Below are 23,679 nucleotides of genomic sequence, written 5' to 3' on the forward strand. Positions count from 1 at the left end.
TCCAATCCAACCTAGCTCAGTTTTGGACACAAAAACCAAAACTAAAAATTCTGGCAAGTACATCCATTTAGATCAGTATCCCGCAATGAGCGAACTCCTGCCTGCAAATGGTCGCCTGCCTTCCTGGTCACTTCCTCCCTTGCCTCAGTCGGACACAAATAATCGTGCAACGCACGCATAAAGCACCTAACATAAATAAAAGCAAAAATAAATGAATAGCGAGTGGCACTATGGTGTCAGAATCCTTACACAATTCTATCAAGAGGCCTACAAGAACTACCCAGTCCAGCAGCTAGTAGATACAGCCAACTACATCTCTACGCTACACAGCTACCATTTCCCCGTAATTACCCGAGAGGAAAAAGGACTGCGCAGAAATGTAAAGAAGCAGAAGAAAAACGGGGAACATTTGCTTAAAGTGCTACCAATATTGCCTCTTATCCAGGGAATCATTTTGGCTTGGTATCACGTTTCGATAAAATTATTATGCACACTAACTTGATCCTTCAATCCCCCGCTTCAACAAAACTCAAACCTTTTATGACCTAACAGTGACCAAACGTTTTATATGTCGCTCAGGCATATTAGTTATTAAACATTTGTAGGGCATCTACAACATACACTATGTACTAGAATTTTTACGATTGTTAGGACGTGGGAAAATCGCAACGGGCGTTACATACTGCTTGAGTCGACACCTAGTACAGTCAATAACGGACTGAAATCAACTCTTTGTTAACATGAGTGCGTGTTGGTCCCATTCCCTCTCGTGAAAGCCCTTCATTCAGGTCGTTAGAGACGTATAGTCCTACGACATGGCGGCTAAATTAGCAGTGCTCCTTGAGCACATAAACGCCTGGGGGCGTGGCATTAATTCCTTCCCCCAGGAACATTTAGCATCCCGCTGTGTGGGAATAAACCCGTCACACATGCCATTTTGGGCGCACGCGACGTAAATCCAAGTAATGAATCAATCAAACATCAGCACATTCAATACTAGAATTTATTTGGAACACTATACTTTTGGCCTTGTGATAAAAAATTTTACGATGGTTTGCGATTCGATTCACAATACTGTAAGTTCCTTTCAAATTTAAACTTTTGTTATAGATAAATTAATTATTTGTTGAATTTTACTAAACGTGGTGGTTTTGCATTTTGTTATTTAACTGAAGATCATAGTCTTAACTATATAAAGATATACAAAATAAATATGGAATCTGTTATAATTCTGATCTAGAACAATCTTTTAGAAATATAGTTTTCTTTATAATGATAAAACATGTGCATGAACATATATTTAAATATAGTTAAACAAGTATCTTCGAATTCATAATTAGATATCATCTTCAAAAGTAAAAACTTAGGCTCATGATGTTTCTAGATGAGAAAATGCATATTTGTCAATAGAGATGTGATCGAGACAAGCATGTATGTATATTTAATTGTGTGCTTAACCTTTTACTGTGTAGATGATGTCAACAGCATCTTTATTGTACTCGAACTTCGATTCAACTCATGCCTCCAGACGCCAGAATTTTAAATTTTATAAACGATCCCATTGCATTCAAAATGCATAGCTGATTCAGATTATGTTAAAAATTGTCAAATAATGAAACTGATTCACGATACTGCTCCCCTAAGTACAAAGATTCAAGGTAGTAAACATATGGGTGCTATGTATATAAAGTATGTATGAAGATATATTTTAATTTAATACATAAAGTTGTTGTGAAATACAGATGATATACTCAAAAGATTTTGTAAATAATTTAGCTTCATATTTCCATCGAAGTAGATCCACTCAATGATGAAGTTGCTTACTGCCCCTATTCTATCATTTGAAAGGTCGCAGTGAAGGGTATTTGATTCTCTTCTTCCATTGCGATAGCGTGTAACTCTGTATCACCAAATACAAAGACCACAATGACATTCCTTTCCTCTTCGGTTGGGTCTCGAATGATCACGTCCAATGTCCCGAGAAGCTGACATCCAGGGTCTGTAACAAAATTCGGATTCTTCGAAGGTGAAACGTACACTTTGAGTGCAAGCGCAGTCTGGTACGGCGTTAATGTATTGTATATTTGAAGCACTCTATGGCCGCTCTCAACCTGTGTATCGACCTCTATGAATGAGCTGAATACATCAGCACAGTGCGGTTTTTGATTCACCATCACGCGTTTACTTGCAGGATGTTTACCTGGCTCAAATTCTGGAGTAATCTTGACGCCATACGTATATCGAAGAACTCTAGCTTCGATTATTTCCGGTTTCCAACCAAATACAACCGCACCATTCAAAACCGATAGACCAGCCTCCCGTGGTACGATCACTTTCAAACCCATCTTGTCTTGGAACTTATTTCTGATGACGTCTTGTACAAATCCGGACTCAGAGAAGCCTCCAACCATAAGAATCATGGATACGCCAGGGGTCTTTTCCAGCAACTTCTCTACATGATCGACGATCTTATCCGTTACCTGCCTGAATAGGTCCCGAACCAGTTCCGGATCCAGACGCATTTTATCACTAATCAACTTAATTTGGTTGCTGTAAGGAGATTTCTCTACGCAATCTTTGAATGTGCACTTTTTCTTATCGTTGCATATTTTCTGAAGTGAAGCTGGCAACTACAAATTAGAATGTGATAACTTTCATAAAAATGAGGAACTATTGATGTTGTAGTAATAGTAGGACTTAGATTAACATTCAATTTATTTGACAGTTTTAATTTGAATTGCCGATTTCTAAAACAAATGAGAAGAAATTCGGGAGGATATAGTTTTCATTAATATTTTTAATTTTTGAATAAAAAATCGACTCTTGAAATGCAAATATTATCATACCACTGGATCCTACAGTCCATCGCTTGAATATTAATGCTATTCTAACGCAGATATTCGAAAATAGAATGTTATCGTTGTTTGTTGGTAAAATCCCTTATATAATTTACATAAGTATAGATTATATATGCATACTATACATATATAGATTATATATACATACTATACATATATAGATTATATATACATGCTATACATATACATATATAGATTATATATATATACATACTATACATATATAGATTATATATACATACTATACATATACATATATAGATTATATATACATATTATACATATATAGATTATATATACATACTATATATAGGATTTTATTCACCATACTGTAAGTTTTACTTTTTCACTTTGTATATTAGGGAAAAATTATATTTTCAATTTTACAAGCGTTGTTGATTTTCGCTCTTTTTTGTTACATAATTTAAGAACTTTGAACCATAATAACACAAACACACACAAACACACAAACACACACACACACACACACACACGACCAACGTGACTATCGATAAAGTCGAAGTTAAATTTAAAACTACATGAGCAAAGTGAACTGGGCTGTGGGGAGCATATATATACATTAGTGTGCAGTAAAATCAGCTTAACTAGGCAGGTATCATACTCTACATAGCGTTTCATGTGTACTTTCAGTAACGAAAATACGTTAGCTGAATGCTTATTACCGTTACCCCAAGGGGAGGCTTTTACTTCAGTCAACACCAACGTAGATCTCAGAAGAATTAACATAATCTGTAATAACGCCAAGAAATCATAACTATTAATTAATAAATTAATGGGAAAGACCACGGAGTAGCTAAACATGCTGATGTGTGAAGTGGCTGCATACAAACATACTATCGAGGAGGCACAGCCTTTTTCCGGAGAACATTGTCGACTGATGTAATTAACTCAGTGATTACGAGTGATACACATAGGATGGATAGTTTTCTTTTAGAGTGATAGTGAACGGTGTAACATGAGAGGAATAGCGAGATTAAATCAAAATATGAGATATTATGTGATATGCATATTAAGTGCTCAAATTGAAATCGGAACATAGACTGTTTCCACCGAATAGGACACTGTTAAAGTATTGTTCTTGTGTAAACGAAATCATGGAATATTTCAGGAATAATTCGGATTCATAGGTCAGTCTAACAGTCTTGTTCGTGGTATAAATTTGTTATCTAGTGACAAGGTGACGATGAAAGGTAGCTTTATTGATAACAATACAGTATGAAAGACGTCAGATACATTTCGAATACTAGTCAATATTGCCATACATACATGCATATATATATATATATATATATATATATATATATATATATATATATATATATATATATATAACACCGGTAAACATACTTATTTCCAAGCATTAAAGGACCTACGACGAATACAATAAGAGAAAGTGGGTAAGAACTATATAGACAAGTACTACAAAATGATGGAAGTCTTGAAATCATAATGGCACATGATTTAAACAACATAGATCACGCAACCTACACTCATTTATTTATAATCTTGGTAATTATCCCTGGAAGTGATGAGAATAAGGTTTTCAAATATAATTAATGTTTAACTTATGACCTCCTTTTAATTTTTTTTTATTGTATATAAACGTTTGATTAAAACAATGAATGAGAAACTAATGAATGATGTAGTAATCAAAAACCAGCCTAGATAGAAAGAACCTATCCAGTTTATTTCAAAAGCCAGGTAATGCCCCTCTGTATAGCTTGAATACATAATTTGCAATATTTGTAATGCTATGTTTGTCTTTGTCCACGAATGACCACATGAAAATGTGACACTTTCTCCACCAATCCTCATCCACGACCTGTTAAACATTTTACTAAATTTAATATGCATAGAGCAAGAATTGATGACATCATGCCCTTAGCTTTTACACTAGTGGCAATCATACAATCTTTCTTTTTGAACAGATGCTTCAACTTATCTAATATAATTTAAATTTTTAACGTTTGAATGTATTTATTTATCCTTGATTTTTCTCTCTTCCATATGGTAATTGCCACGCTGTTCCTTGTCTTATCCAACATAAAGACTTTATAAATTCACTTTTTTGCGAAGCTATAGAGTTTCGAGTGAATATTATATGTGGACTATCATTTACATCAACTTTATTTTTTCATTGCATACCTCTTGTCAGTATAATATCATTCAATCATTTTTTTTAAAAATAATGCTTAATGAATTTATAGAGTTGCATATGTGCTTAAATTATAAGTAGCAAAAGATTTGTATTTATCCACTTAACCTACAAAAAGAGTTTGACAAAAATTTTCATTGAAGTTGGTTCGATATTTTCTATTGATTAATTATGTTTAGAATTATCTCTCTTCTAATTTGCTTCAAGATAAATCTTCAAAGGCTCCACTACACACATCCGCCATTTTAATATTGTGAAATGGATTGAGAACAACTAAGAGAGATTTTCTTTAAAAGAGATAATAATAGAAGGGGACGGGTTAGTTTTGGTGAAGACAAATACGAGCCGAAAATAAAAATATAGTATACCAAATGCGACAGACAAGGAAATACCTGGAAAAACTTTTACTGCTAAGAATCTGGAAACAAATTAGACGGAAAAAATCGAGAAAATCTATGAGAAAATGAACACTAGTAGACATTATGATGAGAATTATTATTTAGGCTTAAAATACAAGTATAAAACTAGAAAATTATGAAGTAAAAAACAAAACAAACTTTTAACGCAAAAAACTAAAACAGCCCATACAATCTGGGGAAATCTTGAACGTTTTCTATGATACACCTTGCAAATAAAGCACAATAATAATTGCACCAATATTTTTATCTACGGTGCCTTTGAATACACAGAACATGTAATGATATTAATTTCAGATTAATTCAGATTAATTTAATTAAGAATTATTGATTAAAGATATCCAGCATTATACAAGTTGTAGAAAAGATAAAACAAAGTATGTCTTATTTTAAACTGGGTAGACATAAGCCCGAGACTCGCTTAAGTTGTAATGTGTTGCAATCGCTGATTTAGGAATTGCAGGAATTGCATTACGTTTATAATTCCCTTAGCTTTTATAGGTCTTGGTGCAATTTTACTAGGCTGAACACGATGAAATAGTAATACAATTGATGAAAACTTTGAACAGGATTGATGATATGGTGCGACAGGTAATAAGCGATAAGAAATAAGTCGGAACACATTTAGGCGAGTTACAACTGATATAATGAAATAAAGAAAGAATCATAATAATAAGGAAGAAAATTAGCAGCTTAGCCAAGATACTGAAGAGTTAATACGGTTTTGTTTGAGGAGAGAACTAAAAACGGAGAAATAAATATTAATGAAGCTTATAGCAAACTAGAATCCCATAATTACTATAATGTAGGATAAGAGCTACAAGCAAGCTGGAAACAACGTAAAATATTTTAAAATGAATCTAAATGTTTTAACTCTCCGCTGTTTAAATTTTATATTTATAAACGGAAATGTATATCACAACAGAAAGAGAAAATGAAAAAGAAAACTATTTTAAAAATTCAATTGAAAACGGGAATTATAGTCTTACAGTATTATTAAAGAACATATTCTTGTTGGTTTTTAAAAATATTTCAAATGGTCTCAAGAACAACATTATTTATTACACAAATAACAAGAACTGATCCACACTGATGGATTATGAAATCTTGCCAATTAGTCTGGGAAAGTCAAAGAAGGAAAGACAGTTAGTAATGACAATATAAAAAGTATTAATTGAAAGAACTCAACATTTCTCGTTAAGTTTATGAATAATTATAGTGTATATAAGCAATTTCAGCTCTAAATTGCCAGGAGTCAATAGTCAGAGACCTACATGCATGCATACATATACTGAAACAGTTGCGGAATTGGCAATCTAAACACTTAAATTGTTTACCGAACACAACCTATTATCAATTTTATTATAGTCTCTATCTGTTAGAAATGTTTCTCATGACGTCTTTGTTTTCCACAATGTTAATGAAAACATAAAACAATTACAAATCGGAACGATGACCAAGTGAGATATCAGCCGTAAAGACGAAGCCTGAAAGGTAATGCATCTCCAGGATGTGCCTGTAATATATTTTTTCCGCGTAGCTCAGACAACTTAAAGTACTAATTTCATGTTAAGTAAAATACCGTATGGGTGAAATTATGTTTGTGTAAAGTCCTTATAGAAAACGGAAGAGATTGGTGTGATACTAGACTAATCAATAACAGTGACGTAAACTCAGAGCGTAGCCATTTAGGCCATGCGCTAAAATTATAGAATGCTATTTCAAACAGCGTGTACAAAACGTGTTGATACTCAAATATTTAAGACTTTGGATTATAATAGTTTTGAAAAGGTATAAAAGCATGGCAAGAATAAGTAGAAAACAAACTTGTATTTATATATTAGAGTGGGATTTAAAGCGCTACGCAAACTGACAAGCTGCAAATCAGGTTGGCGAAAGAAAAGAAAAGATTTGTACATGACATGTTTAAACAAAGCTTTTAATACCATCTCCAATGCTATTAGAATATTGCAAGTGGTATGAAATGAAGCAGACGTAAATACCCCCTCATTAATACTTACAACGATTTTTGAGCAAAGAATAAAGTCAGGGATAGTTGCATTGGAGATCGACATCGAGAAAAACAAACGTAGTAATAGGATGAATGCAATAATTTGCAATTACCGTCAGAGCATTTAAAGAAAACGTTAAACGATGGGAAACAACAAAATGGACAAGAAATAGAAAAACGCAACGATTCTAAAAGCTATGTAAGCAAATTTAAAGAAATTAAAGAAAGGATAATTTCTAATTCAACATTAATAGCGTTAATGTAGTACCAGCAGTTACCGTTTCTTTTATAATTTAATAAATGCATTGTCACAGTTACAAAAGAAACATCATTTACCAGAAAAAATAATACAAATAAATGAGAACAAATAAATGTAAGTCTGAATGAAAGCATAACCAGAAAACGAAGTATCTATAACTAATTTTAAACGAAAGAATCAAAATGTGTTAAAATAACAGACTTTACGACATTTGAAATAGCACAAATTCACTCCACTCCCAACATCATCGGTTAAAAATACCCAACCCAGACACTAAAGGGTACGTTTATTAAGAACTGATCCGTAACATCGATGTGGTATAAGTTCTTGCCACGAACCATTTTGCTTTGCTCACGTAGTTTTGCTTATGACCGCGTGCTAGATTTTTATCACATTAATTTTAAAACCCTATCATAATTCATCTTTGAAAAGACATGGCACCCTCTTTTCATTTATGAAATATTGAATATATAATCTTTTATTAAAATCATTTGTGTTAAAAAGTGAATGTATTCTTTATGCCATTGTATAAAACAACATACTTGTCAACCTAGATTTAATGGAGACAAGCCAATTATGTCTCAATTACAAAAGATTGTTGCAAGTAATTTTGTTGTAGAAAAATATAGTGTCAATGGAAACTGTACATCGGAGTAATTTTTGACAATATATGGTTATTGAACAAGCAGTTAATATATTCATACAGTACTTTATTTATTCTGTATTTAGGTCTTTCTGTTTTCACATTGGGAAGCAAACATATGTTTTCAGTTGTATATTACCTGGCAGCAATGAATGGAATAATGACACATATTTTAATGCAGCTTCCTATATGTGACATTGTGCATATAAATCTGCATAAAAGATTGTGACATACTATGAGATGTTGAATTAGTTGAGAAGAATGAATATAAAGATATTGAGAGGACATATTCTGACAATGTTTCAAAGATGATTATGCAGAAAAATGTTTATTATCTGATATGAAACCCTGTCACATATCAGCTATATCACATTTATTTGCTCTAAGAACCTATTTGCTTTTCTCACACGGTTTTGCTTATACTTTCGGCGATGGCGATATTTTTGTGGTCCGTATCTGTTTTTCTAAGTATAGTATTGTAAGTGTAAGTGCACAAGGGATTGTATTGATCAAAGCTTCCAATAACATTGTTATCTGGAACGAATGATTAAATCTTTTTCCGATCTAATTTGAACAATTTATTTCTGTATACTTACGTTTGAAATGTATAACATATTTTATTGGATGGGGCTAACTCTACATAATAGTTATAGAGCAAGTAAACTGTAATATTCTCTAAAACCTGATATTGCGTTTTATATGACAAGATATATGTCATCTCTGATGATTTAAGTTATGAATATAAAGTTTCACCAGTCTATTGTTTTAAGTTATTCATCTATATTTGTCAATTAGAATGTGTATAAAGGTGTTTTAGTATATTAATGTTATTTAATCACTACTTGTCATAATTTTCTGTGGTTGATTATATGTGGTACAAAATGTTTGACTACAATTTATATGACGTAAATATACATGATTCCTGTGGGAAGTAGTTACCTTCATGGTCAGCATATCTTTGGTGGATGCAGTCAGATTCCTCTTAGTGGACTCAAATTCTCTGAAGAGATCCATGTAGTCGTACATCTCTTCCTTCTGAAAGGCTGTCATCGCTGGATTGCCAGTTAAGTCCAGTATGAGTTGGAAGAAAGCGGCGTCAACTGCTGTACCTCCCCACGGACCACCACTCGCCTTGGCAATCTCCTTCAGTTTACCACCCGCAAGCTTCTCGTGCATTGTAATGTCCGCTGTGCCGCCTTCGGTATCATAGAATTCATGAAATATTTCATTCTCCTATCTTGAATAATTTGTGTTTTTCTGGAAAGGCTAATATAACTAGCTCAGACAATTGCAAGTATCTATATAATTTAAATATTTTCATATCTGAGGTTCCGGAATTTAAGCATTAAAGAAATTGCATCATTTATGCTTCAAAATGGATGATTATAATCGAATATTAAAAGCTCTAAAATATACTTTGCTATATTTTGTCCTAAGTAGTGGCACTAAGAGAATTGTCTGAGAAATCACGGCATTCATTAAAAGTATTTTTTTCTTGAAATGGACGTCACGGATATAATTTGTGTTATGAATGGTCTTTGCAAAGGAGACATACGTTTTATTTCTTCTCTCTTTCAGACACTATTTCGCAAATGTAAACGTATAAACTGATATAAAGAGCAAAACGTGCATCTACCTCCAAGGTCCAAAACCATGTATTTTGTTCCAGTTGGAGCAGCGCCAAAATGCACTTGTCCTTTCTGAGTGCAAAATTTGTCTACAGGTAGATACTGGCAGTAGAGAGAGGCTGCCTCCGGTTCCAAGGCGATGTCAAGATTGTCAGACAAAATGCCAGCCTGATTGTAGAGATTGTAATGGTGTGATACAATTAGTTAGCAAATTAAATGATAGCTAATATAAAAGAGAATTACCAAACTTTTTAAACCGTTCTACACTCAGCTAAATGGTGTATTACAAGCGAAAGGAAGAAGTATGTTATTCAAGAATAGTGTTATAAACATACTGGTCCAGACCTATATATACGAGAAACAGATTTGAATTAAATCACTCATCTTCATACAATTTTCACAAGACCCGCTCGGATGTAAATATTTAATTCACCTCTTCGACTGAAACAAACATCTCTCTTCTAAATCACCACAAGGACATCATATGACACATCTGTTAAACCATTTGCATCAATAGAAACTGGGATGTCAAATCATTTTAAACGTGCATCGATGTTTAAGCTGCACTAGGATCAAAATGCGTGACGAGTTGTCCAATTTTCTTCGTAAAGGACCAGATAAGCTTGACGCAGTGAATTCTGTCAGGATATGGCACTGTACAATAGGATGACAATGCAAGTGATGTTGAAAACCAACTGTTCCTGCGGTCGCTATGTTTTTTAACTGTTCAATTTCAGAAGAGACTCAACATATATGAAAAATGAGAATTGTATGAATGTAAGGAGAGATTTGCAAATTTCGGGGTACTCTCTAAAGGCAGGGCTGTGAGAACGGCACGCATAATCATGCTAATGGATGATCAAGCTAACTGATCATCAAGTAACAGATGATGTCTTCACCTTGATCATCCATACCATTTTTGTTACTAGTACCTCAGCACGCACGCATAGAGCGTCCGTTACAGAATTATCGAGTTCATATGATTCTGTTAATATCACAATCGTTTGAATACCTGTTCTGCTGCTGTTCTCATGAACTGTTTGGCGGAGTCATTCCAGATGGCAGGGACTGTAAGGACCCAGTGAATCTCCTCTTTTTGGACTCCCGTCCCCTGTTTGTCCAACATTTTCATCAGGTGGCTCATCAGACACTGAATGGACAGGGAGAAAACCTGTAAAGCCGGCATTTTCTTTCCCGTCTCGTCCTGAAGTTGTGAGTCTTTTTTCAGGCCCTGAAGATTGATATACATATGAATAATATTCTACATCGCATTCTTGGAATATTTAAATAATCTCATTTGAACGAAATCTAGTTTGTATTGGTACACCATTTCAAGTCTGTTTGTATGCATTATCATACTAAGAACTTCAAAATGCACAGAGTTAGGACTTATACAATAATAATGCTTATCAGGTCTTTTGGGACTCAGCAATTCATTGCACTGGTAGTTTTGGAGGAACAACATTTTATTTTATTTTGTCTTCGTATTACATATTTTTTGGTCATGAGAATTTATGTCAACTTATTATTGCTATTTAATTCCCATTTAATTTTTAGCCCTCACCACCGACATCCCCAAGCCCTAGTCCTGATAAGGCCACAGTTTAGATGTCTTTCTGGATAACTTTCTTCATCATCATATTCTAATATGGTTTCCACGATTAGTTGTGGTTCCCTCTCTTCCCCCCATATATATATATATATATATATATATATATATATATATATATATATATATATATATATATATATATATATATATATATATATAATTCCAAAATCATCTTCTGCTACAAAATTTTCATAAAAAATATTTTTATAAATGGCATTTATTTTCACTTTTACATTCATTCCATTACAATTTAATGCCATATATTGTCACTTTTACATTCATTTCATTACAATGTAATGGCTAAAATGCTTCAAAATGATCTACTGGAAAAGGATTATGAACACCCCTAGCTGTGCTCGTCCATTGACTGGTATTTTATTTTCACTTCTTTCACGGTACTTTTAACTGTATCAATTTCCTCCTTACAATAACATATTCAATGGTGTTCAATGTTTCAGTACCTCCTCACATTTTAACTTAGAAAATTATTCGTTTGCTACAACCAAGAATTTCAATAAAGATCCGAGGGTACTATCCCCTCAGATGACACACTCTTTCACCATATGACGTAATCAATGTAATTCTTACAATTTCCCTTAACCATCCACGGACTTATTTGTCCAGAGGAAGGACAAAATGTCATATTATTTTGTTATTATAGATACTATGAACTGAACAATATTTAAAATTAATTAGATGGGAAGCAAAATTCGATACATTAGATGTACTCTACAACATATTTTGTTGGAATATTTTTTACTCGGGTTTTCCTTTCACGCAACTCCATAATTTTTGGAAAGAGCGTCTTGTATTGTAAAAATGTTTCTTCTGAAAATTAGCTTAAGCATGGCTGTACTCACTTCACCCTCTTGCAACTTCATCTTGAACCTCCGGAAGTAATACCATTTTGCATTTTCCCCATCCATGCAGAGATCGGCATACTTGTCCTCCGCCTCAAATCCGAAGCTGTGGATTTTCTGATTTTTGTCCAAGAGAAGACAAGTCGGTGTTTTGTAGGACATTAGGTTTGCTTTCCCGCCATTCCAAGCCTGGGGCGCCGAAATTTTGGTTGGATCTTTGTCAAAGTCATGTTTGAACTGAAAGGCATACCCGGAATAGGCTGTTCCGAAGTCAATGGCCACAACAAGAACGTGATTCTTTCCTTTAAGTGACATTCCTAAGATAAGAGTGCTAAATGTAAAACATGCATGTCATTTTTGGCAAAAATAAATTCAATGATGATTTTGAAAAATGAATAAAAGAAAGTATAAATCAATTAATTAAAACTATTACCTGTATTTACAATAGACGCAAGATTTACAGGGATACGACAACGTTGAAATAAATAATCAGCAATTTCTGGCACCCTCGCGCTGTGCAATATTTTTATATCAACCAAATCGTGTTTATATACGACAACAATACAATAATATTTTAAGCCTATATCTCGCACTAAGGTATATAACTTTCTTGAAAAATGTCTTGTCAAAAATAGTTTCTTGACCAGGATCTTTATAACTGACGATAGGACGTTCTCAATCCAGTGCTAAATCCTCTTAGAAATGTAATTCTTATTAATTTTACGCCAATGTACTATACATTGCAAGCAAATGAAGTCGAAACACTTTGTCACTATAAAATCTTCATGTGGTGCTGTGCCGTAAAACTTGAAACAAGCCAAGACAAAACCAAACAGACAGGGTGGCGCTGGTGAATGCGTAAAATCCAATAATTTGGAACATTGGGTTGACTCGAGCATTGTTTGGTGAGAACTATATCGACAGTTTGCAAAAGTAAACTCGTCTTAAGCCAAATGAGAGGAAACCAGGGAGGATCCGAAGCTCTCCATTATTATTAACCAAAATAATGATCTGCTACAGATAGGGTATGGAGAGTACAAATTGGCTGTAGCCAAGATAAGTTTCACTTTTAGTCTCGCTGCCATATATATATATAATAATAATAATAATGAAGACTTTGTATAGCGCCTAATCTTTAGAAGCTCTAAGCGCTTTAGAAAATTAGACAACACCTATATGATAAAAAAACATATAATGATATGATTACAAAAACAAACACCATGAAATTATAAAACATTAAAAAAATATGCTGAGAATATTTTAGGCAGGAAACATTATTAGGTCTTTAAGTTTGTTCTTGCAGTCGAAATAAGTGAGTTTTGAGAGCACTCTTGAATGTGATCACTGTGTCTTTGTGTCTAAGTTCAGTGGGCAATTCATTCCACGTTGCTGGGCCCTGGTATGCAAAAGAACGCTGTCCATATGACTTTGTTTTCATAGTGGGAATAATGAGTATACGATTGTCAGAAGAGGAGCGTAAGTATCTTGCTGGTGCGTACACATAGGTGAGGTCGGATAGGTATGTTGGACTAGAGTCCGACAGTGAAACGTAGCACAGAGAACAAATTTTGTGTTTGATTCTGGATCGAATGGATAACCAGTTTAGGGTACAGAGCAGCCGGGAGGTGTGCTCTGATCGTTGTACTCTAAGTATGATCCGAGCAGCTGTGTTTTGAACTTTTTGAAGTTTCTGGAGTAGATATTGAGATGAACCAGACAGAATTGAGTTACAATAGTCCAGTCTTGAAAGTACTAATGAACACACAAGTGTTTTAGTGGCATCAATTGAAAGATATTTGTGAATTGAGCTGATGCGTCTCAGCTCAAGATATGCAGCCTTGCATATGTTCATGACATGTTGGTGCAATGTGAGAGTACTGTCCAGAGTAACACCTAGGTTTCGTACTGATTGTGTGAATTTAATGTTGGTGTTGCTGATATTTATTGTTTGAGGTAAAGGATGTGAATGAGAAAGTCTTTGTGTTGTGATCAAAATGGCATCAGTTTTATCATCATTCATCTGCAGCTTGTTACATGTCATCCATGATTTCACATCAGAAATGCACCTCTCTACACCTTGGATGGTAGCATCAACTTCAGTTGGGTGGCTAGATTTGTATATTTGGGTGTCATCAGCGTACAATTGGTGAGACACTGGATGATGATCTATGACACTTGAGAGCGAATGAGTGTACATAATGAAGAGAACAGGCCCAAGAACAGACCCCTGTGAAACACCACAACATAGATCAACTGGGCTGGAGTGTATTCCATGTGCAGATACAATCTGTGTCCTGTTCACCAAGTAGGACTTGAACCACAGTAAGGCTGTATCATGAATGCCAAATACATGCTGGAGACGGTGAAGTAATATAGCATGGTCTATTGTGTCAAATGCTGCAGACAAATCAAGGAGGGTGAGGACTGTAATCTTTCCGCTATCCAACACAGAATGTCATTAACTACTTTTAGAAGAGTAGTTTCAGTACTGTGGCAAGGGCGATATGCAGATTGTACATTGCTAAAAAGACTGTTTGAATTTAGATGAGATGCAAGCTGGGATAGAACAACCTTTTCTAAGATTTTTTATATGAATGGGAGATTAGAAACTGGGCGGTAGTTCTTTAAATCGTTATGGTCTAGTGTTGGTTTCTCCAGCAGAGGCTTTACAATGGCAGTTTTGAAAAATGATGGGAATTCCCCAGATGAGAGAGAGGTATTAATAACATCAGTTAGTGAAGGCAATACTGGATCTAAGCACTCAAGCAGCAGTGATGTTGAAATTGGATCAAGTTCACATGACTTTGGTGCACTCTTCATCAGGATTGTACCTACGAAATCCATAGAGACAGGTTTAAATGCTGCTAATCGTTGCCGCTCAAATTCTGTATCCCAACTGTATGGTGACGACGAGTCAATTGAAATTGCGGTGTCAAGCTTATCTCTAATGGTTTGTACTTTGTCACGGAAGAAATTTGCAAACATGTCCGGAAGGTCGACTGGAAAGAAGGTAGTTGGAAGTGGTGTAGATTTGTTCCTTTATATTAGCTTGTTAGTAATCTCGAAGAGCTCTTTGCAGCTGGAACTTTCCATGATCTTAGTAGCGTAGTGGGCTGATTTCGCTGCATGGGCTATATTTGTGACGTTCTTCTTATCGGATTCATAGATTTGCTTATGAATAGTGAGTCGGCTGGAAAGCCAGAGCCTCTTAGCTTTACGGCGGTCTCTTTTAGCAGTGCGAAGCTGGTCCCTAACACTGCTGTACCATGGGGAACACTTTTGAATTGATACTCTGCACTTGGTAGCTGGGGCATGTTTGTCAAGCAACGAACGCAGGCAGTTATCGAGTTGTTCTGCGGTAGGAAGTAAGCAAGTTGTTAGGTTAGCTTGGATATCGTGCATTAGTTTGATTCTATTTATCATACGGAGGTGTCTCTTAGTAGCAGATAAAGGTGGAGGGTTATGGACTGATACGTCAAGATGGCATATAATGCAGAAGTGATCTGATGCAAGGTCATGGGATACCAGGGAGGACCGTAGAATGTTATCATCAGGTTTATGAAGAATCCAGTCTAAAATGTGACCATGGGTGGGTTGGTTGGTTAACTGACTGTTTGAGGTTGAAAACATTAATGAAATCTATGTGTTCTGATGTATTTGAGTTTCCGGGACAGTCAAAGTGAAAGTTGAAATCTCCAAGAATAATCAGGTTGCCACCTATCGAATTTCCATACTCCAGGAGATTCGGAAACTGGTCCAAAAAGATAGAGTCAGCCAGCTTGTTTTTTCTACTAGGAGGAGGGCGGTATAGGCAGAAAAAATGTTGTTTGGACTAGTTCAAATGATGTGTGGTTTGGACTAGTTCAAATGATGTGTGGTTTGGACTAGTTCAAACGATGTGTGGTCGAAATTGAATGGTGTGATGTGGTTAAGACGTTTGATCACGGAGTTCTTTGTGATGACAGCAATTCCAGTTCCGCGAGAATTACGGGGGAACGACTTGATGGAGTAACCAGTGGGTGTTAGATCCGCACACTTGGGCTCATCGCCTGATGTTTTTAGCCATGTTTATGTCAGGGAAAATACGTCAACATTCTGGTCGTTGATAAAATTTACTATTTCTGTGCGCTTTTCAGGTGGTCCTACTGACTGGGCATTGAATAATGCAATGCGCAGAGGTATTTCTTGGACAGTTAACACAAAGGGATTTGAATTAGGTTATCTAAATTAAAGGTCGAATTTTTTTTAAAATTGTTGAGCCGAAATAAGGGAGATAACTGGAATTCTTCTTCCTGTTCTACGCCGGCCAGCTGTGAAACAACGTTTCTTTTTTCGCTTCTGTTTACATTTAGGTAATGATGAATGTAGTCCCAGTTCGTTTAGTCTAGAGTACAATGTAGTGTGGAGAGAAAAGGAGTGATCATTTAAAGCAATTAATGAGGGTCGATCGTAGCATAAACGGGTTGACTGGCTAGTATCACGTGATGGCGCTTTATTCAAAAACAGTGGAGCAAGACAGCTGAGAAAAAGTCTAATTGTTCTCATTTCCAAAACAAGGAGATGAAGAAACACATACGAATTTAACAGCCAATTCATAATGAACACAATAACGAAGATGAAAACAGGCAACAAGCACAAATATCATGAAAACGCCACTAAAAAACGGGACAGCTGCTTCAAGACGGTTAAGCGATAGCGGCCATCTTCGTACTTCATTTTTTAACTTGAAAAATATGCAGATTGCATGGACTACCGTTCATTCGTAGTTCTAAAGAAATACAATTTTCATGTTTATACGGGTCTTTGATGTTGACGTTTTTAATGGTTGTATATGCAGGTGTCGTTTGCATATCTAGTATCCATTAAAGCATTTGCAGAAAAGCGATACGGTAAATAGATGGATAGCAACGTATACATTTACTACCTTGCTTAGAAAATAATCCAAAAACAAAACAAAAAATGTAACAAAAAGAAGCAAAAAAAAAAGCCTCGGATATCCATGCATATGTAACAACAAAACAAGTGTCTATCCTTCCTCGTTGTATTATCTTTTCTTAAAAATAACAAAACAACAACTACAAATAAACACACAGTGAATAAGCCTAGCACAACGTAGTCACGATCAGACATGCTGGTCAGAGTGTCAAACAAATGTCATTCTGATGTTGTTTCATCATTTAGGTCGCGAATCCATGGAAGATGACTCACTTTCCGGAAGATCGTGGTCTGCACTTGATGAACGACCATTATTTAATGTGAAGAAAGCCACAGGTGAAAATGCTTGATAAACAGTGGAAGATATTTTTATTATTAGGATCATTAAATCGTCACTAAATATTTTAAGCTTAGAAAGGCTTGTGTGTGGTCTTTGGATTTTTAACGTAGCTATGAAAATGTTTCAGTCATATCGCTACGATGTCTGCAGTATGACAGTTCACAATGATGTCAATCACTGGAGCATCATGCCGCAGACATGTCACATCATGTCCCACCCAGTCACATCATCCTGACACCTATGCAGACCAGTCCTAACATTAACCTCTTAATGCTGCGCGCCATGTGAGGCAGATGCTAGTGCCATTTTATAAGTTTTTGGTATGACTCGACTGCAACCTCTCGCATTAGAAGTAGACCCTCAACGACTTAGGTCACCGGAGCGATCCAGAAAGACTATAGGTCGCGCAGTCAGAATTTCAAGAGAGTGTAATGAGTATCGTTTTCCAGTTCAACTCCAAGGGATTTAGGCAGACTTCTGTTACCAGATATTCACGGAGGGGCTAACCCACCATGCAGTTGGATGTGCAGTTTTCTATTTTGTGAACAACACAACAAGTGCATACAAAATGGCAGTAAATAATGGAATAATCTGACAGAAAAATGTGTGGAGGTGCATGGGAAGTACTTCGAGACGATTATACTGATATAATATTCAGTAATGAAAACCTGTATTGCACAGCGCACTAATATTCAACACTTTTAATTACCCCTTGTATGTTCCATTACACCACGGAGACAATTACCGATCAGTGAACAAAGGTAGTCTCCAGGAACATGCGCTCTAACGAATGCCTGCTCTCTTCTAGTCAATGATTTCAGAAAAAAAAACTGCCAAAGTAGAAACCTATATACCCACCAAAGCAAACCTATTAAAAAATAAGTCTTTGCATGACTCAGTTAAGTCTACACATTGACACACAAAAGTCTACTTATTGACACACATAAATCTACTTATTGACACAAAAATCTGCTTATGGACACTCATGAATCTACTTATTGACACATACGTCTACTTATTGACACACAAGTCTACCTATTGACTCACTACTTATTTACACTCATATGAAGTGTACTCATAACACATGTACACTTATTGACACTCATAAGCCTGTCTATTGACACTCATATGTCTACTTATTGACACTTATAAGTCTATTTATTGACACTTATAAGTCTACTTATTGACATTCATAAGTCTATTGATTGGCACAGATAAATCTGCTTATTGGCACACATAAGTCTGCTTATTGATACAAAGCAAGATTTTTTCAGAAAATAATTCATAAGATATGGATAAAGTATACGAGAATAGGTTATAGCATGACAGTTTTCATATCATTTTATCTTACAAACCCTGGACTGATAGAGTATGGTTGAAATATGACATTTGCCTTGTGACAACGCCTAAGTTCTGTCTGTAAACAGTCTAATACATTTTAGGTAATTACATTTGTCCTTATTTTTCTATTTTGTTTATGTGTGAGGGTGGGGGTGGGAGTATTTGGCAATTATATGGAGTATTCAAACCGACATAGCTACTTCAAACCAATCTAGTTTCTCCCACCAGAGAATGTTGTCAGGGACAGACAACCATATTGTACATTGGGGGGGGGGGGTGTCGGAAGGCATTATACATCTTTAAGTATTCTGCGAGTATCGGTCATGACGATGCGTCTAAATTTTTAGATTGCTTCTCACGAAAAAAAGAACATAACTTTTGACAAAAACGATGACGACGACGATGATGATAATTAATATTGGGCAGTATTATAAACACACATTTATATATTTGCACATCAAAGAAGTAAAATTTCGTTTCAGTCCACTTGAAATTAGATATCTATGATTGTCATACTTCTGTACTCTTTAAGTAAAGAAACTATCCTGACCATATAAAGTATAATTAAATTAAAGTCTTCATTCCACTTACTGAAAATCTAGTTTATTCGCCTTATCCAACCTACATTCCCAATCCTTATTGTATAAGGTCGGCTTCGTACATTGATCTTTTTCGTTGTTCTGAATATTGGTAGATCACATCCAAGCTGTGCTTCAAGTTGAGCTGGTATTCCACGGATAGGTATTTCCCAGTGAGATATGGAATAAAAAAACTTGGACTACTTTGAGTTTTTAAATCGATTCGGCGCAAGATAAAAATGCATAATTATGGGCGTGGAAACTGCTTTGCGTTTATCCTTACATCATGTAAATCAAGAATTACAGAAACCCTAGAATTGCAAAACAACACCCTCGCCCCCACTAACACACGAGCACTACGAACAATTTTTTTTACCGTTACTTTCAGACAAGGAAATGATTTTTGTTTCTTAAGAGATTTAACACAGCACTGTTCACGTCTCCACGGATTTATTTCCCCTGCGCTGCATGCCAACAACCCAATAATGCATTTACTGAGCTGGATTGTCTTTGTGGTCAGATAGGGTAAAATAGTTTTAAAATGTCAAAAATGTAATTTACTGCAATACAGTAGGTCATCCCAAGCTTACCACTCACTTACATCGCGCATATTTTTATCATCAGTTTGTGGATAAGGTTGAATGAGAATTGATGTTACGAAAAGGGGGTGGGGATGAGAATGGTGTGCTCAAGAGTGAATTTAATCTGCTATGCTTCGATTTAGGTGCAATTTTGATATATAATAAACGAAAAGTTTCGTTTCCTGCTTCAATATCAGATATATTTCATTTTGTAGTACAAAAAACAGTATATTTTAACTCGTGGCTTTTGCCACTACTTTAAATTAAATAGCACATGTTTGGTGCTACACGATGAAATATATCCAGTGTTGATATAGAAGAAAATATCCTCTGTGCATTATTTCCAAGTCAATTTATATTGGACTTTCAGAAAGGTTGTCATTTTCACGGCAGTTTTTCTGCAGTTTTCCTTCATCCGCGAAATCAAGATGCAGTAATATTTACACGTGGAAATCGCCAAAAATTACTCTTTTGATACTGCGATAGTTTCTATTTACCATAATCCGCCAGTTCCACCCTGCCTTCTAAATGGTCATTAAATTGTGACCGGGGGTGAGGGTGGAGAATGAATGTTAATCATATAAAAGCGGACAGAAAGTTGCTTCTATACAATAAATAAGTTAGACAATATTCTCTCGTGTGATCCAGCTTTATAGTAGGGGGAGGTGGAGGGGACTGAAAGAGCATGATAGAGAAAATTCGGGCGCTAAAGAGCCTTTATCATTTCTATCGTACTCTTTTCGACGCCATACCCTACGATAAATCTGGTGTCCCTCTCGAGCATATTGTGCAGAACTTGTTGATATAACTCATCTCTGTCTATAAAAGCATTATTATTGTTGCCGATAGTAGTTGTAGTATTTGTAGGAGGAGGAGGAGAAGCAGCACTAGTAACAATAGTAACTGTAATAACTTTTGTTGTTGTTGTACTGGTGTGTTTCTGTTTTAACCAGGATATCAGCAGCTGCTTCCCCTCCCCCTCCCGTCCCTCCCCACCCACCTCTGCCAACAACTAAAAATTGCATATCTTAAGCTGAAATGTTATTTTAGTACGTTTTCTTCATAATTGGAATGGATTACTTTATAATATGAATAGTGATGTATTGATTCTCTGTACCCTATTATTTTACAAATTTACAATTTAGATGCCATTTGTAACTTTCCTTAGCGATTATAGTTTTACTTGGTGATTATAATTTTACTTAGCGATTATTATCCACACCGGTATATCCACTGTAAGCATCTTAGTGTAATTTTCTTCCTGGTAAATGTATACAAAAATTTCGCACCCCAATCACTAATTTAAGAGAAATTTCTTTTAAAACCAGTGTCTGTTGTAATAATTTCTTTCACGAAATTAAAAGTGATATAGACATAGCAGGGTCATACATAAGACACACTTAAAGTTCATTTTGGTTTCGTTTTTCATAGTGTCACCTTGACTAGTAATGGCGACCCGACTAGCATTTACACTTATGGCTATCACATGACTCTAAATGTTTTTTTTTTCTTCATCCAAATACTTTATTAGATGCAAGAATGCAGAGACGTATGTTTACACAGATGATATTTACTTACCAGAAAAGAAGAAATTAGGCGTGGATCGCTGTCTCCTTTACAGGCAAGACTTACGATTCTTACGCAAGATCCTCCCTATCAACAAGGAACTAATTTAGTTTTACGGTATTGTTGACAGAACAACTATATGGGATATTTATCAAAAGAACCACGACACTTTGCAGGTGAATGTAGAGAAATTAAAATTGTTGTTCCTGAATTTTTGTTCCTCTGTTAGGTTCAAGAGGTAATAATTTCGTGGTTCTTCAACCCAATTAATATTTAAACATTCAGCAAACTTTAATATTGAATTTGCCTTGGTGTTAATAATAATAATAATAATGTACGTGCGTGTGAGTTGGATTTTTAACGTAGCTTTGGCAATTTTTCTGTCATATTGTGTGGCAGTTTATAGTGATGTCAAGCAATGCGGCATCATGCCGCAGACATGATGCATAATGTCCCTGTCACGTTATCTTTAGACCAGCCCGACCAGTCCCAACACTAACCTCCTAAGGCTGAACTCAAAAGAGGCAGCTCTAAGTTTTTGGTATGACTCGGCCAGGGTTCGAAGTCGCGACCTCCCGCATTCGAGGTGGACGCCCTAACTAGGCCACCGTAGCGATATAATAGCAATGATATAAAAACTATTCTTCTTTTTTTTTTTCTTCTTCTTTGTCTTTTTCTTGTTCTTGTTCTTGTTGTTGTTGTTATTGTTGTTGTTGTTCTTCTTCTTCTTCTTATTATTATTATTATTTCATTTGGAACTTCAGTTTTAACTGGCACCATATTACCAACTGTGTCCTGGCGTGCCGTTGAACGTTAATTCATACATATATAAAATACTGCCATCAACAGCCTTTTGATGGTGATTTTGACTAAACATTTTTCTCTAAAACTGGACCACTTCCCGTTATTATTATTGTCTGTTTTAGTTTTATTACCTTAATTTTCATATTCTTACAAATTTGTTCTATGATGATTTAGTTAATCGTTCTCTCACCCGTGTATGCATATCTACTGTTTATGCATAAATCTATACACAAAATAGTTCATCCATCCATCCATACCTACCTACCTACCTACTTTCCTACCTACCTACCTACGTACCTGCCTATCTACATAGTTTCCTACCTACCTACCTACCTACCTACACACACACATACATTCACGTATCTACACATACACTTGCATCTATGGAGCCCCAAGTGGCCGAGTGGTCTAAAGTGCCCACCGTTCCAGATCCTATTGACCTATTATGAATATTATTGTATCACTCTTTAGTGGAGGTAAACTGGTAACCCATTATTTGGTTTAATTTTGAGCGAGATACTTAAGCATTCGAGTATTCCTAATATTGTGTTAAACCTTTCCACTACTTATGCTTTTATCTGAGTAAACTGAGAAGCAAATCAACATTTTACATTTCAGCAGATCTGTAACTTTCCTATTTTAGAGCGCATTTCGATCATAGAGTTGTATCCTTTCAAACTTTCGCTGATTAAGTATGAATCTGAAAGTATGATATGTATCATTTGTCTTTACAGTCTTCAAGTTTCCATCTCAAAGGTATTTTGAAAAAATATTTACTTTTGTAAATATGTATTTGTATATATCGTTTTTTGTTTTTGATATGCTTGTCAGTTAGTCTAGTCTGTATGACAATGGTTATCCACATACGTTGCATAAACTTATTTTTATAGATGGGCCATTTAGTTAAACTTATTTTTATAGATGGGCCATTTAGTTAAACTTATTTTTATAGATGGGCCATTTAGTTAAACATTCTTTCAATATTATGAACATTTTCGTCCATTTTAACTGGTTCCCACAATTGACTGATATTTGTGTATGGAACTGGACGTTCAGGGTCAATGCACATAT

At 35.3% G+C, this 23,679-nt stretch overlaps 1 protein-coding gene across 3 annotated transcripts; it reads right to left on the reverse strand.

The window, feature by feature from the left end:
• Positions 1–989: 989 nt before the first annotated feature.
• LOC149779798 (heat shock 70 kDa protein 12A-like) lies at positions 990–21,969 on the reverse strand. Of its 3 annotated transcripts, none has more exons than XM_089936460.1 (7): positions 21,817–21,913; positions 19,671–19,802; positions 12,464–12,780; positions 11,004–11,222; positions 10,000–10,159; positions 9,303–9,559; positions 990–2,630 (listed from the first exon to the last, which is right to left on the reverse strand). In XM_089936460.1, exons 3-7 carry the CDS (start codon positions 12,776–12,778, stop codon positions 1,830–1,832), a joined length of 1,752 nt encoding a protein of 583 aa, XP_089792586.1. In that variant the 5' UTR covers positions 12,779–12,780; positions 19,671–19,802; positions 21,817–21,913; the 3' UTR covers positions 990–1,829. The 3 variants fall into 3 exon arrangements, with proteins under 3 accessions (XP_089792586.1, XP_089792585.1, XP_089792584.1); XM_089936459.1 differs by having other exon boundaries at positions 19,671–19,860; XM_089936458.1 differs by lacking the exon at positions 19,671–19,802 and having other exon boundaries at positions 21,817–21,969.
• Between the last annotated feature and the right edge of the window lie 1,710 nt (positions 21,970–23,679).

The sequence above is a fragment of the Sinohyriopsis cumingii genome, chromosome 16, assembly GCF_028554795.1.
Source record: "Sinohyriopsis cumingii isolate HCF-2022 chromosome 16, ASM2855479v2, whole genome shotgun sequence".
In the NCBI taxonomy this organism is placed as follows: Eukaryota; Metazoa; Mollusca; class Bivalvia; order Unionida; family Unionidae; genus Sinohyriopsis; species Sinohyriopsis cumingii.

Coding starts and splice junctions, on each gene's coding strand:
- LOC149779798 (XM_089936458.1), bottom strand. CDS start 12,778: ATGTCACTTAAAGGAAAGAATCACGTTCTTGTTGTGGCCATTGACTTC. Junction 10,160..11,003: donor TGAGAACAGCAGCAGAACAG/GTATTCAAACGA, acceptor CTCTACAATCAG/GCTGGCATTTTGTCTGACAA. Junction 9,560..9,999: donor CATGGTTTTGGACCTTGGAG/GTAGATGCACGT, acceptor ATGATACCGAAG/GCGGCACAGCGGACATTACA.